At 44.1% G+C, this 20,133-nt stretch overlaps 1 protein-coding gene across 3 annotated transcripts in view; it reads left to right on the forward strand.

Annotated features, from left to right (window-relative positions):
* Positions 1–20,133, forward strand: part of CRIM1 (cysteine rich transmembrane BMP regulator 1) — a 752,848-nt gene that overhangs the window by 469,819 nt on the left and 262,896 nt on the right. For all 3 annotated transcript variants that reach the window (XM_069235322.1, XM_069235323.1, XM_069235324.1), the window contains exon 6: positions 5,181–5,363. In XM_069235322.1, the coding sequence (XP_069091423.1) occupies positions 5,181–5,363 (183 nt within the window). The remainder of the gene's footprint in view (positions 1–5,180; positions 5,364–20,133) is intronic.

Here is a 20,133-nt window from a genome sequence, read left to right on the forward strand (position 1 = left end):
TCAGGTGGGAGATAAACAGAATGAAAACCCCAGACTGATTGTGAGCACTGGTGATAAAAATAGAGATATGAGCTGCGACAGAATTCTGGTCGTCACCAGGCTGCCGTTCAGCAGCCTCGCTCGTTTTTCATCCTAATGAATTCTGATAATGTCATGGTGTAGTCAAGCCGGGGGTATAATGATGACACAAAACTAGGTTGCACAAATGCAGCTTGTGCTGATAAAACCGAAGAAATAAACACAATGAGAGAGATTGTAGGGATCCGTTCCTGAGAGCAGGTGTCAGCGCTAATAGTTTCTTCTAGGGTATTACTTGTGAGTGCAACTGGTAAGCTGACATTGGTAAATTGAAAGCCAGAGCAAAATTGTATTTTTTCCAACAGGAGGTTATCTCAGGTCGAGTTATCGCTGTGTTTTGTTGCCATGTGTTCAAAATATAGTAGTTTCGCTGCTGTAATCGAGGCCTGTGCAGTCTGCTTTGTTGTATGTGTTTACACACTGTTGAGTTTTTGATGTAAAAGGGAGGATTTAAGGCAAGGGTCTTCAAACTGGTGGGCGGACCTCCGGGGGGTGGGGGTGGGGGGCGGTTGCAGGCTCAGGCGAAAAGCAGGATTATGCTAATAAAAGGGCTTTGTTTTAAGGTGAAAAAAAAGTGAGCAGCAGTAAACCGCTCTGTAATGGGCCATCACTAACCTTGTTTTGTCACTTAAATCCAAGCTGGGAGTATGTGTCAAGAGGGAAAAGACTTCAAGTACTCTTCTAAACTTCTACTTCTAATAATCAAACTGTGGATACTTTTACATGTTAGTAAGGCCTGCCTGACCAGAAACATTTGTTTGGCATTTTGCGAACTTAACTACAATGTTTAAAAATTAGTGTAGACAAATTTAAACATTGCGAATTTATTAAAATAATTGTGAAAAATTTGGAGGGGGGTCAGTTTTTGTTTTTTACCACGGAGGGGGGGGGTGCAACCTTAAAACATTTGAAGACCACTGGTTAAAGGGGTCAGTTGGTGGATTAGTTTTGTCAACATAATCGCGGGCCTAGCAGCTTGGCCAGTAAGATTGGAGGGTGTGAGCTTCAGATTTTCCAACAATCAAGCTGGAATATAGTGTTAAAAATACTTTACATGACCAGCAGGATGGATGAGAGGGGCTTAAGGGGCAGTGGAAAGGGAGTGAAATGCAGATTGGTAGGAGTACTAAATGATAGAAATAAATAATATTTTGTCAAATAACCAACATTTTTGAGGACGTTCAAGATGGGGAAAGATTGTGTGTCTTTGTGTGTATGTATAAATTCCTGGTGAAATCCGACAGACACCTCACCATATTCAACTGAAAGCAACTGTACCCAACAACTTATTTAAAAAAAATATATATATATACATCCCAAACACCCCCTCCCCCGAAGCTGCGCCCCTGAACCTAATGTGCTGCTTTCTTAAAGGCCCCACACATCATTGATGTGTGATTGTGCCCTTTACACCTGATACACTGTTTTGCCTGATAATTGTTCTTCATTCAGGAATACATGCTGAAGCACTTTAAAAAGGGTGCTTGAAGTTTAAAAAAAGGAACTTTACCAGGAAGGAATTTGTAAGCATGCACAATATTGCTCAACTCCATCATCATAACAGCGTCTTGTTGCCAACTGTCCCACCTGTGCCACTCATGCTTGTGATGCCCTTTTGGAACCAGAGTTGATCTAACAAGATGATGTGACATAATATGACTTGATCTGATTCTAAAATTCTATGTCCTAAGAAAGTGATGGGTGCAGAGATGCTACCGAAATTGATTAAGAAGGTACCCCAGGAAAAGGAAGCGCAAATGGAGAGAAACAGTAGTGTTACATGGAGTAAACAGATAGGCCAGTGTTAGAATTGCGGGAGCACAGCCGTGGCTCGGGAAGGTTTTGGCCCTATGATAATTTCTGTTTCTGTATCAAATCTGGCCAAACAGATACTTTGCTGATGCTGAAACACTCAGTAAGGTAGCCACAACAGTAAATGTATGGAGCTGCGGACATTATAAGAAGAGGCAAAGCCCTATGAAATGTAGGAGGTTTGAATGCTGTCAGCATGGAGTCCCAAGTGGTTGCTATCTTTTGTGGAAACTCCAGGGTGTCTATCACTGGAGTTTTGTTGTGGTCTGGGTGAGCTTCATTCAATGCTAAAGTCAATGGTACATATCACTTCAGTTAATGGTCAGTTTGCTTGTGGCATGTAGGTGCCCAGGAACTGTGCCATATGTTTGCTTTGGCAGCACTACTCTGGCCTCCTGATGGCACCCGTCAGGGGCAGTCAACCGTGGATTTGTGGAGGTTTAAGACTACGACTACTGACTCTATTGATTCCCACCAAACACCATTTCAGACTAGTTTTTGTGCACACTTGTGATGGCATTATAAGTTCAGTTTCTAGGTGTTTTGTTTCTTTTTCAACACAACCCGTACCCATTGGTGTAAATCACATCAAGCCATTCTTCCTTTCCACATTATACTCCTTTGTTTAAGACTTTTAATATTTTGCTTTCAATTGACCAGGTAGATGGAGAAGAACTGTTTTGAATCCTCCTTATTTTATTGGTAGCGCGGGCAGATTTCCATTATGTGAGATGTGGTGACTCGTGTATCTTACCTAAAAAAAAAAAAATACTAAAAAAAAAATACCGTAAGCTTCCTTTTTATTTATCCGAACATCTCTGAATATTTGTTAGCATTACTTATTCTAATTACCGGTTTACATAGAACCGTTATAGTTTCAGAAACCATTTAGAAGCACTTTTGTTGTACTGCACCAATATCCCTGTCTTCCTGTCCGTGTTTTGGAGACTTGGGTGTGATGATGTCAGGGTTCAAATAGTTCAATAAATAGGCAGGCGCCAAGTGCCAACACTTCTTAAATATAAATGGAAAAGTAGCGGCATTTCTCATAAGAACCTCAGTACATTTAGTGGCAGAGTACCAATCTGTAGCAAACTGTCGCTCTAAAAGTAGCGAGTTCCTGCCCTTTTACATTTACATATCATGCACTGGGTCCAAAGATGTGTTTACCAAGCATCTAGCAGGGCCCCAAGGAGGACTCCATATTTACGAAAGCAGGCAGTAAAATAATGTTGACTGATGGGTGTTTTAGTTGTAATTCATCCTTTTGTTGTGGGTACGTCCCCTAAAATAAAACAGGACAATACCTAACATGGAGACCTGAAGATAAAGGGCTTTGTTTGTGCTTACAAACTGCCCCACATGCGGACTCAGGGCTTTAGGTGGGATGAAAAAAAGTAGGAGGTCAATAAAAGGTGCTTGTCTGAAATTAAAGGTGTGGCTTAAACAGATAAACTATTTTGGTTCCTCTCGTTATTGCATCCAGATATTTAACAACTGTCATACACCTAAAAACAGCCATGGCGTTTGGCCGTATCAATAGTTGTTTGTTAGCTGTTTAAAATAAATAACAATTATTTGTTGTAAATAATTAATATTGAAAATGTTTCAATTATGATATTGCGAGACTGTGAATTAAACATTACTGAGTTCTGTGGAAGGGCGTAGTGGTCTTCAGTGGGTCTCACTCACTCACGTTATGTTCACTCAATGTTAAACATGTGCGCCCTTTTTCTCTACATCCCATCTCTTTGCATAACTTATGCCTCATCTCTTTCCTTTTCAGCTTACTCTTTACTGAATGCACTTCTTTGGGTCTCTTTCACGCCAACCCCCATCAAACACACAATGCATCTTCTCACTTGTAAGCACTGTTTCCTTTTTTTTAATGCTTTGTCAGTACTTTGACAACCGAGTACCTCCTTCAAACACATTTGCACACAATTAGAACTGCAACTGACATACATAACCATTTCTCTGTGTGATCTGCGTAGAGGTCAAGGATTGAATGCCTGCGTATTCTTCACCATGTTGTCCCACTGAAAGGGAGCAGCGTAAACAGTGTGTTGTGGACCCTAGTGCATGGAAAGAAATGCCCCCTTCTGGCGGTTTGAACTACAAAACACAACAATAATCAGGATTCAGTGGGGCCCTCTTAGAGCTAGTGCCACTGCAGCTACTGTAGAAGCGGAAGCTGCTTTCCTGCTGATTTGGCGCCGAGAAACTCGCACTGTTTTCAGCCTCACAGGTCTCAGTGTAAACACCTGGAGCCGTATTACAGAGAGTGCCCCAAGGGCATGTGCGCTCTTTTTGTGCACCACGTTGCAATTTGGTATTACAGAGGGGGCCACAGATGCATGTGTGGCCCCTTCTGTAATACATAAAGCGCTTGCGCAAATGTATAGCCAGCGCAAACATTCTAGAACATTCCTGCATTTGCACATGGGCGTGGCCCCATGCAAACGTGGGAATCGTTTTGCTGCTGTGTTCGTGCCGTATTATGGATGCGGGTGCAGAAGCAAACAAGTGTTTAGGAGGCGCTCTGAAAGTGTAACACTAAAAATGGTGGTCCTCTAAAGGCAGCACTCTGGAGAGCAGAAAGTGTGTCCAATGGTGGGCCCACCTCGGTCACGCACTGCAGCCGCCTCCAAGGGAATCTCTCTTCCTTCTCTAAAGTGCAGGCAGGTTGCTGCCCGCACTGTGAAGCACTGAGCAGCTTTAAAGCAGTTGCTCTTCTTTGCACTTGAATGCACTGCCCCCAGCACCTTTTCCATAATGGACAGCACTTTTCCGGTTTGCGTCTGCGCACCTATTTTTAAGGTGCGCCATAGCTCAGACAGGGAAAGTACGCCCTTATGGTAATGCAGACTGTGGAGGTGACTCAATTCAAAGTATGCAGTATACAAGAGTAAAATGCTGCACGATAAACACACAACATCTTGAAAATAAATAACACGCTTAGGGAATGTAAGATTAAAACGTGAAATATAAAATGAAACTATATTGCTGATACGGATTACCGTATCGTATTTTTACACTCATTGTTCCCAAATCGATCAGTGTTTTGGGAAGTAAGCACATAAACATGGCGGGCCCATTGAAACCCCTTTCACTGTCCGTTTTAAATTACTGCCGGGTCTAAGACCCAATGGACCTGGCCCACTTAAAGCCCTTTGCGGACTATTCACTGTGGAGAAAAAAAATGTTAGACCCTTAAAATTCATCCAAATCACAGAAAATCCGTTCTACCCATGAAATGAGCAAACCTTGTTTCTTTGCATTTCTTTCAGAGACCAAGCCAGCCTGCATCTTTAACAGCGTGGAGTACTACGACGGCGACATGTTCCGGATGGATGCCTGCAGATTCTGCCGCTGCCAAGGAGGAGTCTCCATCTGCTTCTCTGCACAGTGTGGGGAGCTGCACTGTGACCGTTACTACGTGCCAGAAGGAGAGTGCTGTCCAGTCTGCGAGGGTAATTCATTTCAGAAGTATACACTGCCTTCTAATGGCGCTGTCCCATTTTATATATCTATTATTTATTTAATGGGTTATTTTTATATCGCTTTTCGTCTTGCCTTTCGTTTATTTCAGAGTGCTGTGGGGTATGGTACACCAGGAGTCAGGGAAACTAGAGGCCTTTTGCGAGGGAGTACCCTGATGCAATATTCTTGTCACAGTCTGCTGTTTTTGTGAAGTTCACTTTTAGGGAGTGAAGCTTTAAGACTTGTCCTTAAGAGCGTGTAGTTCGATTCTGACATCATGGACAATGATTCACCAACATTCTGTGGGAAGCGAAAGTGACCTCACACGACTAACCCCTTCTCGCACCCTTAGTCCCTGAGTAGCCTGTAGGTGGGGTGGGGTGGGGTGGGGCCAGGGGGGTAGAAAGGAGTAAGGCAAAAGCAGGAAGCGAAAAGTACAAAAAGGAAACCAGTGTTTCAACGTCCTATTTACTTTATGTTCCGGTCACTGCCTTCATGACTACCGAGGCCAGGGGGCGAGCACAGGCAGGGGCACCAAAGGACAAGTCAAGAGCAAGAACTGATATCCTTGATGAACCCTAATTTACATCTAAGCCTGTCTTTAATATTGGGTTCAGAGCCTATGCCCTGGACTCCCGGAGGCCTGGCTCCACGCTGTCTGTTTGAAGGCTAGTTGAGTAGCCAAGCCCAGGCTCCTACTTAGTGAGTAGTGGCGTACAAGTTTCTGCAGATAGCATTGGCATTAATCGTCTAAGACCTCAAACCCATGATGCCATGCTCCTCTTAGGTCCAAGGGAGCATTTGCAGAACTGCTTTTATGTGGTCACCCTTTTACAGGTTGATGCACATTCTGGTCACCTGATTTTAGAGTCCCTGCAGTCTCCTTGAATTCCACATGATTCGAGTCCTGACCATTAGGGTAAAGAACCCAAACCTAATGTGTAATATAATATCTGTAGTTTTATACAATATACGGGTTTCAGTCAGAAGTTCCATCTAATGCCAGTCCATTACTAAAATCTGTTATGCTTTAGGATCCTGCAGTACGTGATGACAAACACAGTTCAGTATTTGGGAGAGAGAAGGCAGCACCTACTTTAGTGTGGCACTCTGATACCACAAAGAATCAGTGATTCTGTTTTTGCTTTTTATTACCCAACACAAACTTTGTTGCAGTGTTGCCCCCTTAAATATGACCCTAACTTAACCTACTCAACATCCGTGAGAAACAGTACTTTTCCAAATGAATCTGAGACTGTTGTCCTCCTCCTGAATCTTCCTTGTTTTGACTCTGCTCCCCCACCCCCTATTCTCAGGAAGCCCTTGGCCTCACTCTTTTCATCCCTTGTTCCTTTCTTCCATGTAGCGTGCAGTATCTCTGCAGCATCTTGGTCCCAAAAGATGTATGCCTTTGTCCATCCTTGCAACTCTCAACTTCACTGTGAGGATGAAGTGTGCCTGGGCCTCTACAGCCATGAATTCCCTCTTTGAAGGGTCAAACGTCATCCTTCTGTTTCCTGAGTGCTGACTCCTATCTGGTGTGTTGTGCACCGATAGATCCTCACAGAGAACTGAGCTTCACATTCTTCTTTAGCACTACCTGAACCCTGATTATTGCCACCAGCATAGTCCGATCTTTCCTCTCTGTGCATGTGTTACCACTCATGCACATGGTACTCTGTGATCCAGATCGAGGGTTGCCATATGTTTCATAATTTTGATTCTCCAAAGTTTTCCCTTTCAAAGCATAATTGCTCTGTGGCGATCCTTCTGCTTTTCACCCTTCTCACCAATTTACTCTCGAGATATAAATTCTATTTCACGACGGTGTAACATATGGCCCCCTTTGTCCTGAATTAATTACTGCTTACCAAAAAATGTTCCCCACCATGCTCTGCTTATGACCTCACAAATTGCATTGCTTATGACATCTTCAATGACCTCTGATTACATCACTGATTACATCTTGTTAGAAATTGGGTTTCTGGTTGGAAGACATATGTACCCTGTCCAAGCAGGAACCACCGTCCTAGTCAGGCTAAGTCAGATGCACACTAAAGGTTAACCTGTGCTCATCCTCTGGTAGCTTGACACAGAGCAGTTAGGCTTAACTTAAAAGGCAATGTGTAAAGTATTTGGGTAACGTTTCAAACAGTACAACAGCGAGAACACCACACAAAAGTAATCCACACTAGGTTAGAAAAATAGAGCTTACTTTAATGAACAAAACAAGACCGAAATGACAAAAAAATCCAATAAATAATTGTTGAGATATGAATTTAAAGAAAATAAATGTGCAGGTAGCGCTTAGAAGCATTAAGCTCCTAATGGGATATTTGGTCGCACTGGAACGGGACAAAGTCAAGAGTTCAGGCTGCCCGCAGTGGAGTGCAGGCTGGCTACAAGACCCATGCAGGGCCCGCTGAGCAACAGTACCTTAATCTTTGTCTCAGCATAACATGCATCAATAATCCCCATGTAGTTGGGGTGTATTGCCAGATTTCTCCATGCAACTGCAGTGACATGTCTGTTTCGAGTGCAATGCGCCATTTCAGAGTCCAGCAGTTCTGTTTCGAATGCGACACACATGGTTAATCTATGCTGGAGGGCAATAGGTCGGTTTTCTTCACGGAGTAGCAGTGATGCACGGGTTCTAAAGCAGTGGTTCCCAAGGTGATGTGCTGGTTCTGAGGACAATGTGCCGGTTCAGTCCCTGCAGCAGAGATCCCGATTTTGCAACAGACGATGCGTCAGTTCCAATCGGCATAACGCATTGATGAACGGGTTCTGGCAGATGCAGCACTTTACATTCACTTCCAAGGGCCCTGGACTAGATTGGCACCACTTGGCAGAGCAAAGTCCAAGTGTTGTTTGTAGATGAGAGGGAAGTCTTTGATGTCCCAGAGTCCTTGTAGCAGCACAGCTTCCTTGCAGAGTATCCACAGGTCCAGAAGTGTACTGAGTTAGTGATGTCAGAGGTCCAGTATTTATACCCAGTTGTACCTTTAAAGTGAAGGGAGACTTCAAAGAAGGGTCTTTGAAGTGCATAGAGGCCCTCTTTTCCTGTCCTACCTCCAGACTCACTGCAGGGGGGTATGCAGCTCTTTGTGTGTGGCAGAACACTGCCTTTCAGGTGTGTCAGCCCCTCCCACCCATCCTGTCCAGGATGGCCCATCAGGATGTTGATGACTTACCAGTCACATCTAAGTTCCCTTTGTGTGTGGCTGTCTAGAGGGAATGCACAAGCCCAGCTGTCACCCCACCCCAGATGTGCATTAGAGACAGCCAGTAGGCACCAAATTACGAAAGCAATAAAATGCCAACTTTCTAAAAGTATCATTTTCAGGACTGCAATTCAAAATCTGAATTTTAAATTGTGAGTTCCGAGGCACCAGACTTGACAAACGTATTCCTCCAGATTGAGAATTACACTTATAAGATATAATAAATGAATCCCAATGTTATGCTATAGCAGTGATATGCCTTGCAGTAGTGGAAAATGAATTTGGGAGTGTTTCACTACCAGGCATGTAAAACTTAAAAGTACATATCCTGTCTTTCAAATACATGGCAAACTGTCCTTTGCGTCACATAGAGCCTAGTTTTAGGTCTGGCAAGAGGTTTATCTTGCCAGGTCAAAATGGTAGTGTAAACTGTACAAACAGGCTCTGCAATGGCAGGCCAGAGACATGGCCAAGGGGCTACTTAGGTGGGTGGCACAAGCAGTGCTGCAGGCATACTAGTACCATTTGATTTACAGGCCCTGGGCACATGTAGTGCAATTTACTAGGGACTTATACATAAATTAAATTTGCCAATTAGGTATGTGTCAATGTTACCATGTTTTTACGGGAGGGAGCACAAGCACTTTACCACTGGTTAGCAGTGGTAAAGTGCACAGAGTCATAATACCAGCAACAACAGGGTCTGAAAATGGAGGGAGGCAGGCAAAAAGTTGGGGGGGGACTACTCTAATGCTACTCTAACACATTTCAAATGACCTCATTGGTGACAGCACTGGGCATGGTGTTAGCACAAGTTCTAGTTAGCTCAGTAAACTACATCTGTTGAATTTCAGTATTTCTTTTAATTTAAAATGTTATAGTTTAACTGACATTTTCCCTTAATTATAACCCCACCTTATCCTTCAGTTTTTTCATAAAAAACGAAGGTTACAGGGACATTATAGTTGAGAAATTAAAAAAAAGAAATAGAAATCAACTTAAAAAACCAAAGGTTACAGGGACTTTATAGTCAGGCTCAGATTTTACCCGTACCAAACATTAGAAATTCATACGTTATATTTAGTTACCTCACTAGAACACATGCCCTAAAGTAACTATATCCTGCGCCCCTGCCATGCACAGTTTTCGTCAAAGATTTTACTGCAAATATTACATTGATATTATTAATGACATTATGAAAGATGACCGTAATTTGTGGAGTAATTTGCAGGGCGAGGGCGCAAGTTATAGCTACCTTAGGGCACAAGTTATAATTACTTGAGGTAACTCTGTACCTATAACTGGTGAATTTCTATATCTGAGCTTGACTATAACGTCTTTCTATCCTTTAATTTTTTAACTGAATTTCTATGGCTTTTTTAACATATCATAATTTTACTTACTGTACGCTAAACCAAAAAACGCTGTGCACGACAGTGATTGGCCACAGGGCGTGGCTGCAGCCAACCCCCTAAAAGCACCCAACCTTGCACTGTGCACAGCCTTCCCCTGTGCGCAGGGGAGGTTGTCTGCAAGACCTGGCATGCAGCCAGACCCTGTGCCTAACTCCTCCTAACCCAAAACCACGATGTGCACAGCCCTTTGGCCGTGCGTGGCGAGAGTTGGCCGTGCGTGGCGAGAGTTGGCTGTGGCTTCTCTGGGTGTGAGAATAGGTGTGAGAGGGTGTATCTGGGGATGAGAGTGGCTTTCAGATTGTCTGGATGAGAGAGTGCCTACATCAATGTTTTACTGGGTGTGTCTGTGTGCGTGGGTCTGAGAGTGGGGGTGTCAGTGGGTACATAACTGAGTGGGTCTGAGTGGGTGCATGAGGGTCTGACTGGGGCTGTGAGTGAGTCCATGAGGGTCTGAGTGGGTTTGTGAGTGTCTGAGGATGCATGAGTGGGAGAGTTCATTGAAAGAGAGTGTGAAAGAAAGTGAGAGGGAGAGAGATAGTTTATTTGTCTTTGATGTCTGATATTCTTAGAAAGAATTGTTTCCAATTTAAAATCAATTTTAATTAAAAAAAAAATATATAATTGTTTTATTTAAAAAAAAAAAAAAATTTAAATGAGTCCAGCTGCACTCGAACCTCTAAAGCTCAGTGTGAAGTTCTGAGACCTTCACACTGAGCTACGGTGTGTATTATTAATATTTTTTTAAGCCCTTTATGGGCTATCTAGGACTGTGAGGGCACCGTTGAGGGCTCCCCCATGGTCCCGCCTCGTTTATTTACTTATTTATTTAAAACAAAAATGTAACTGAAATGCCCCTTATGGGCTATCTGAGACCGTGAGGGAGCCCTTCCTCCTTATTTTTTTGAAAAATGTATTTAATTTTTAATAAAATGTACTCTTTACAGGCTACCTGACACTGTAGGGGAAGCATGACAGCCCTGGGGAAGTGGTGGTCCCAGGGCAGTGGGGGTGGTCATCACAGGACACCCTCCCCCCACCCTCCGCATACAAAAAAACAAGCCCCGGGGAGCTGGCTATCCCCAGGGCATTGGAAGGGTGTTTGGAGGCCCCCTGCTTTTTTTTTTTTTTAATAAAGCCCCCGGGACTCGGTCCACCCAGGGGCATTAGGCTAACGAAGTGCAGGAGACAGTGCTGAGCTGTTTTTTTTGTATGTTATTTTTTAAAAAACAATTTACTACAAGATTCGCACGCAGATCCACTGTACCTCTGCTTGTAAAATAAAAAATATGCTGTTTCGCCCAGGGAAGTGGGGAGCGGCAGAGCTAAGGGGTCAGGGTGTTCGTACCCTGGCCCCTTTTGTTTTTTTTAAACTTTTTTTTTGGGACTCGGCTGAAGCCAAGTCCCAAGATGGCTGCCAACACTTCAACAGCTTCTGTTGTTGAAGTGTTATCAGCCCATCAGATCTCATCTTGAGATCGTTAGGGGTCCCAAAGTTTTTGCCTCCCTAAATATACACATTTTTGCCCTTAATTTCTCAAAAACTACTGAACAGAATTACACCAAAACAAAAAAACCTTTTCTCGTCGAGGACCTCCCTTCCTGCTAAATTTGGTATAATTCCATCCAGTAGTTTTTGCGCTATCGCTGGTCAACATCCCTATGGAACAATGAATGGGGAAAACGTGGCTTGGGACCCCCCTTTTTTCTCGGCCCCCCTGAACGGATCACCCTGAAACTTTCGAGCCAGCAGCTGATAGGACTGGCAAATTTTTGGGGAAAGTTTTGTGAAGATTTGGAAAGCGACGCCTAAGGTATAGGCAAGTAAAACACACTTTTTATATGGAAACAAGATATATATCTTACCTACTGGCGGTTGCCAGTGGGTAGTTCTAGTTAAGACCTAGTTCCACAGGAAAAAGCATTTTTTTTTTTTTTTGACGAGTGTAGTGCACAGGTGTAAAAAAAAGAGAAATATGCGTTAGGTAGACAGCTTTGAGATAGCTGTGTGTACCATCCAGTCACTTCTGACTCCTTGTCAGTGCCAAGCACATAGGAAGGGCAACCAGTGGTGTATGTAGCCAGGGTGCCCACCTGCCCTAATGCAAGCAAGACTTATGCCTCTCACCACACATTCTCCACTTTGGTTTTTAAAACACCGAGAGTGTGAGGTTGTCTTAGCTCCCTGGGCCTAGTGGGTTAGCACTGCTCCCCCTGCACTGTTTGTACTACCCGTGCAGGCAGCTGAGTGAGAAAGACATATGCCAGCTCATTTAACATTAGGGGTAGGTCATTGAGACAATGCAAGAGCACCACTTCCATCTCAACCCCTGTAGTGCAGAAGTCTCAAGAGCTACGTATGTACCACTGCACAGAGAGATGGAGCAATCTAAGGTTTTATTTATTTAAACATGTAATTAAAAAATCATGTGATAATTGTCGTGTATTTTTTTTTTTAACCCTGTTTTTCAAGCTCGCTCACCTACACTAATGAAGAGTGGAAAGTGAGGATGCCATAGTTGTCCTGGTGAGCACTTAATGCTGTTGGAGAAGTTGGGGAGTACATTCAGGTCCAACATGTTCTCCTCCAGTGTTTGGACTTGGGGCATGAATTCTGCTAACAGTGCACCATCTGCTTGCATGTGTCCTCTAACCATACCACTCAGAACATTGGGGAGTTTATAATGTGCGCTCTGTCTGCGTGTGGCATTGGCAGCCACACCTTTTCCAACTAAAGTGCACTAAACTATGTTTGTGGAATTTGATGCACAACACTGTTAATTTCTAAATTTGATCAAAATGGTGTATCCACCATGATACATTCTCTTCATAAATTCACGTGCTCATTTAGGAAGTGTAAAGTGTTTTGTTTGCTCCAAATGTCGTCATTCATGAATTACTGTTCAAAACCTTTTATTGATATCTAGTATTCGTAGCTTGATGTGTAACATAATTCATAAAAGAATGAGTAATAACAGAGCATTTGAGATTCACGCTTACCAACATAGTGGAAAAGGTGGAGTCAAGAATATTAGTAATAATAAAAGTAATTACAAACAAGATCACTGTTTTTTGTAGATAAGATTAACTAAAAGCATATATATATATATATATATATATATATACATGTGTTCGGTGGCATGTGTAGCTGCAGATACACATGCTGTGCACATCCCGCCATCTGGTGTTGGGCTCGGAGTGTTACAAGTTGTTTTTCTTCGAAGAAGTCTTTTCGAGTCACGAGATCGAGGGACTCCTCCCATTTCGGCTCCATTGCGCATGGGCGTCGACTCCATCTTAGATTGTTTTTTTTCCGCCATCGGGTTCGGACGTGTTCCTTTTCGCTCCGTGTTTCGGGTCGGAAAGTTAGTTAGAATCTCGGAAAAATCGTTGGTATTGTTTGCGTTCGGTATCGGGTTAGTTATAACAGATCGACACCGACTTTTGAAGAGCTCCGGTGGCCCTTCGGGGTTTTTTCGATTCCCCCCGTCGGGGCCTGGTCGGCCCGGCCACGTGTCTCTTCAAGGCTGATGGAACGGACCCCATTCCGCTTCTGCCCAAAATGCCATAACAAGTATCCATATACAGATCAGCATCTGGTCTGTAACTTGTGTCTGTCTCCAGAGCACAAGGAGGATACCTGTGAAGCCTGTCGAGCGTTTCGGTCGAGGAAGACATTAAGAGACCGAAGAGCAAGAAGACTGCAGATGGCGTCGGCGCCGACAGCACAAGGGCGTTTCCAGGAGGAAGAAGAAAGCTTTTCCATCCATGAATCGGACTCGGACAAGCTCGATCCCGAAGAAACGCCGAAAACCGTGAGTAAGACGTCGAAACATAAAACTCACGAGAAGACAACAAAAGCCCAGGGGACGCCACCGCCAGGCCAGGCTTAACCCGAAAAATAGGTGACCAATCATCGGCACCGAAAAAGGGCACGCTGGTGGCGAAGTCATCCGACTCCGGTCGAGATACCGCCACACAGCAATCTCGGGCTCGAGATAGCGGCTCCGAGCAGGTTCGGCACCGAGACAGCGGCACCGAAATGAGTCGGCACCGAGAGACCACGACGCCGAAAACAAAAAAGGTTTCGGCGGAACCGAAAAAAGTAGCCGAAAAGGTTTAGATACAGAAACATCCGGCTTCGGAACCGAAATCAGGTTCCTACACAGAGGAACAAGGACTGTCCTCACAAATGAAAAAACATACATTTGGACAGGAATTAGAGACAATGGAGCCGGACTACACCCAATGACGGCTCCACATCAAAAAAGAAACGGGAAAGATCAGCACTCTCCCTCCTATTACGATGAAAAACACAAACTTGCCTTCCAGGAGAAAGACAAGCAGCCACAGGCAAAGGTGGCTAAACAAGTAACCCCGCCACCATCTCCACAATGCTCTCCGCAACCATCACCGGTAGCCACTCCACCTATGATGCAATCCCTGACCCACACAGGGATGAGTCAAGATGACCCTCAAGCATGGGACCTTTATGATGCACCAGTGTCAGATAATAGTCCTGTCTGTTATCCAGCTAGACCGTCGCCACCAGAAGATAGTACAGCCTATGCACAAGTGGTGTCGAGGGCAGCGGCATTTCATAATGTCAGCCTACATGCAGAGCCCATTGAAGACGACTTTCTATTTAATACACTGTCGTCCACACACAGCCAGTACCAGTCTTCCCATGCTACCTGGGATGCTCAAACACTCCAAGCAAGTGTTTCAGGAGCCTGTAAAAGGAAGGGCCATTACTCCAAGAGTGGAGAAAAAATATAAACCGCCACCAACAGACCCCGTGTACATCACACAACAGCTAACACTGGACTCAGTTGTAGTAGGGGCAGCTCGCAAAAGAGCAAACTCACATACTTCAGGAGATGCACCACCTCCAGATAAGGAAAGTCACAAATTCGACGCAGCAGGCAAAAGGGTGGCGGCACAGGCAGCAAACCAGTGGCGTATTGCAAATTCACAGGCTTTGTTGGCCAGATATGATAGGGCTCATTGGGACGAAATGCAACATTTTATAGAACATTTGCCCAAGGAGTTCCACAAAAGAGCACAGCAAGTAGTTGAAGAAAGACAGAGTATCTCCAACAATCAGATACGGTCAGCTATGGATGCTGCAGACACAGCTGCTAGAACTGTCAACACAGCAGTGACAATAAGGAGACATGCATGGCTGCGTACATCAGGATTTAAACCAGAAATACAGCAAGCTGTGCTCAATATGCCATTTAACGGACAGCAGTTGTTTGGGCCGGAGGTGGACACTGCTATCGAAAAACTTAAGAAGGACACTGACAGGGCCAAAGCCATGGGCGCACTCTACTCCCCACAGAGCAGAGGCACATTTCGAAAAACACAGTTTCGAGGGGGGTTTCGAGGGCAAAGCACAGAACCCACAACCTCACAAACAAGGCCCACTTATCAGAGCCAATATCTGCGGGGAAGTTTTCGGGGACAATATAGAGGGGGACAGTTGTAAAAAAAAAATAGAGTAAAGTTCCAAAGTCCCAAAACTCCTCAAAATAAGCAGTGACTTACAAGTCACACATCCCCAACACAACACCTGTGGGGGGGAGACTAAGCAAGTTTTACAAACATTGGGAGGAAATAACAACAGATACTTGGGTCCTGGCAATTATCCAGCATGGTTATTGCATAGAATTTCTCAAATTCCCTCCAAACGTCCCACCGAAAACACATAATATGTCAAAACAACATATAGATCTTCTAGGACTAGAAGTTCAGGCGTTGCTACAAAAAGAAGCAATAGAATTAGTACCAAACCAACAGAAAGGAACAGGAGTTTACTCTCTGTACTTTCTCATACCCAAAAAAGACAAGAGTCTGAGACCTATATTAGATCTCAGAACATTAAATACCTACATCAAATCAGATCACTTTCACATGGTGACATTACAAGACGTAATCCCACTGCTCAAACAACAAGACTACATGACAACACTAGACCTAAAGGATGCATATTTCCATATACCGATACATCCTTCACACAGAAAGTACTTAAGGTTTGTATTCCAGGGGGTACACTACCAATTCAAGGTGTTGCCGTTTGGAATAACAACTGCGCCAAGAGTTTTTACAAAATGCCTAGCAGTCGTAGCTGCACATATCAGAAGGCAGCAAATACATGTGGTCCCGTACCTAGACGATTGGTTAATCAAAACAAACACGCTAGAACGGTGTTCACAACACACAAAGTATGTCATAGAAACCCTCCACAAACTAGGTTTCTCAATCAACTACACAAAGTCACACCTTCTGCCGTGTCAAACACAGCAATACTTAGGGGCGACAATCAACACAGCAAAAGGGATTGCCACGCCAAGCCCACAAAGGGTTCAGGCATTTCACAATGTAATACAGGCCATGTATCCAAATAAAAAAATACAAGTCAAAAAGGTAATGAAACTCCTAGGCATGATGTCTTCATGCATAGCCATTGTCCCAAACGCAAGGTTGCACATGCAGCCCTTACAACAGTGCCTAGCATCACAGTGGTCACAGGCACAGGGTCAAATTCTAGATCTGGTGTTGGTAGACCGCCAAACATACACCTCGCTTCAATGGTGGAACAGTATAAATTTAAACCAGGGGTGGCCTTTCCAAGACCCAGTGCCACAATACGTAATAACAACAGATGCCTCCATGATAGGGTGGGGAGCACACCTCAATCAGTACAGCATCCAAGGACAATGTGACACTCACCAAAAACACTTTCACATAAATCACTTAGAACTATTGGCAGTATTTCTAGCGCTGAAAGCATTTCAACCCATAATAAGCTACAAACACATTCTTGTCAAAACAGACAACATGACAACGATGTATTACCTAAACAAACAGGGAGGCACACACTCAACACAGTTGTGTCTCCTGGCACAGAAAATATGGCATTGGGCGATTCACAACCACATTCGCCTAATAGCACAATTTATTCCAGGAATTCAGAACCAGCTAGCGGACAATCTTTCTCGGGATCACCAACAGATCCACGAATGGGAGATTCACCCCCAAATACTGAATACTTACTTCCAAAGTTGGGGAACGCCACAAATAGATCTATTTGCAACAAAGGAAAACGCAAAATGCCAAAACTTTGCATCCAGGTACCCACAAGATCAGTCTCAGGGCAATGCGTTATGGATGAGTTGGTCAGGGATATTTGTTTACGCTTTTCCCCCTCTCCCACTCCTTCCATATCTAGTAAACAAGCTGAGTCAAAACAAACTCAAACTCATACTAATAGCACCAACATGGGCAAGGCAACCTTGGTAACCAACACTACTAGACCTCTCAGTAGTGCCTCATGTCAAACTACCAAACATACCAGATCTGTTAACGCAACACAAACAACAGATCAGACACCCAAATCCAGCATCGCTGAATCTAGCAATCTGGCTCCTGAAGTCCTAGAGGGCGGACATTTAGACCTTACACAGGAATGTATGGAGGTCATAAAACAAGCTAGGAAACCTACCACTAGACATTGCTATGCAAATAAGTGGAAAAGATTTGTATATTACTGCCACAATAATCAAATTCAACCCTTACACGCATCTGCCAAAGACATCGTAGGATACTTACTACATTTGCAAAAATCAAAGCTAGCTTTCTCTTCCATTAAAATACATCTTACAGCAATTTCAGCTTACCTGCAAATTACGCACTCAACTTCTCTATTTAGAATACCAGTCATAAAAGCATTTATGGAAGGTCTAAAGAGAATTATACCACCAAGAACACCACCAGTTCCTTCATGGAACCTCAACATTGTCTTAACACGACTCATGGGTCCACCTTTTGAGCCCATGCACTCTTGTGAAATGCAATACTTAACATGGAAAGTTGCATTTTTAATTGCCATCACATCTTTAAGAAGAGTAAGTGAGATTCAAGCATTTACCATACAAGAACCATTTATTCAGATACACAAGCATAAAGTAGTTCTACGAACAAATCCTAAATGTTTACCAAAAGTCATATCACCGTTCCACTTAAATCAAACAGTAGAATTACCAGTGTTCTTCCCACAGCCAGACTCTGTAGCGGAAAGAGCACTACATACATTGGACATCAAAAGAGCGTTAATGTACCACATTGACAGAACAAAACTAATTCGCAAAACAAAACAATTATTTATTGCTTTCCAAAAACCTCATACAGGAAATCCAATTTCTAAGCAAGGCATTGCTAGATGGATAGTTAAGTGCATTCAAACCTGTTATCTTAAAGCTAATAGAGAACTGCCTATTACACCAAAGGCACACTCAACTAGAAAGAAAGGTGCTACCATGGCCTTTCTAGGAAATATTCCAATGACAGAAATATGTAAGGCAGCTACATGGTCTACGCCTCATACATTTACCAAACACTACTGTGTAGACGTGCTAACAACACAGCAAGCCACAGTAGGCCAAGCAGTACTACGAACATTATTTCAGACAACTTCAACTCCTACAGGCTGAACCACCGCTTTTGGGGAGATAACTGCTTACTAGTCTATGCACAGCATGTGTATCTGCAGCTACACATGCCACCGAACGGAAAATGTCACTTACCCAGTGTACATCTGTTCGTGGCATTAGTCGCTGCAGATTCACATGCGCCCACCCGCCTCCCTGGGAGCCTGTAGCCGTTTAGAAGTTGATCTTGAACATCTGTATATTTGTAAATATATATATTACTTTAAACTACATTATGTACATACGTATTCACTCCATTGCATGGGCACTATTACTAGCATATACAACTCCTACCTCACCCTCTGCGGGGGGAAAACAATCTAAGATGGAGTCGAGGCCCATGCGCAATGGAGCCGAAATGGGAGGAGTCCCTCGATCTCGTGACTCGAAAAGACTTCTTCGAAGAAAAACAACTTGTAACACTCCGAGCCCAACACCAGATGGCGGGATGTGCACAGCATGTGAATCTGCAGCGACTAATGCCACGAACAGATGTACACTGGGTAAGTGACATTTTCCATATATATATATATATATCGACAAAGATGAAGCATTAAAATTCATCCATTTTAGTCTCCCTGCCTCATACATCCCTGAAAAGAATGGAACTTGGATAAACATACTCTGTTGGAAGATTTAATCTGTAAAAGAAGGGATGAGGTGCTGGAAGGGGTGAAATAGGAAGATACCATTAGGGAGAAGTCGACTTATAATTTCTCTGTAGCCAGGGGTTTGAGACATACAAAGCAGTTGATAAAGCAGTGCCTTTACAGCAGGGGCGGCTCCTCCATGGGGGTGGAGGAGCGTCACCCACCCCCCCCACCTCACCCTACCAGCAGCTACAGCTGCAAAACTTTTACCAAACAACGATAATTAACTGTGTTTATTATTGTTTGGTAAAAGGGGTGGGGCCACTGGGGTGACGTGCACTGAGGGGGAGTGCACAGCACTCCCCCTCAAAGTGCATGTGTGTTTGGCCGGCCGCCTCAGGCCAGCCAAACACACATGTGCTGTAGGCTCTTCAGCCCAGCAACACGGTTGCTAGGCTGGAGAGAGCCTGCACAAGCTCTGCTTTGAGCAGCGTCAGGATTGGCTGCAGGACAGGCTGGGAGCCTGTGCCTGCAGCAAGGAGAAGCAGAGTGGTACGCGGCATTGAGGTAAGTGGGTGTTCGATGGCATATGTTGCTGCAGATACACATGTTTAGCACAGTCCGCTGCCTGGTGTTGGGCTCGGAGTATTACAAGTTGTTTTTCTTCGAAGAAGTCTTTTTTGGTCACAGGACCGAAGGACTCCTCCCTCTTCGGCTCCATTGCGCATGGGCGTCGACTCCATCTTAGATTGTTTTTTTCCGCTGTCGGGTTCGGACGTATTCCTTTTCGCTCCGTGTTTCGGTTCGGAAAGTTAGTCAGAATCTCGGAAGAAAGCGTTGGTATTGTTCCGTTCGGTATCGGGATAGTTAGGTACATCGACACCGATCATCGGAAGACTTTGGGGTAGCTTCGATCCCCCATCGGGGCCTGGTCGGCCCGACCGCGTGCGACATCGAAGCCGATGGAACAGACCCCGTTCCGTTTCTGCCCAAAATGTCACAGTAAGTATCCTTATACAGATCAGCACTTGGTCTGTAACTT

This window comes from Pleurodeles waltl, chromosome 5 (assembly GCF_031143425.1).
Source record: "Pleurodeles waltl isolate 20211129_DDA chromosome 5, aPleWal1.hap1.20221129, whole genome shotgun sequence".
NCBI classification, from domain to species: Eukaryota; Metazoa; Chordata; class Amphibia; order Caudata; family Salamandridae; genus Pleurodeles; species Pleurodeles waltl.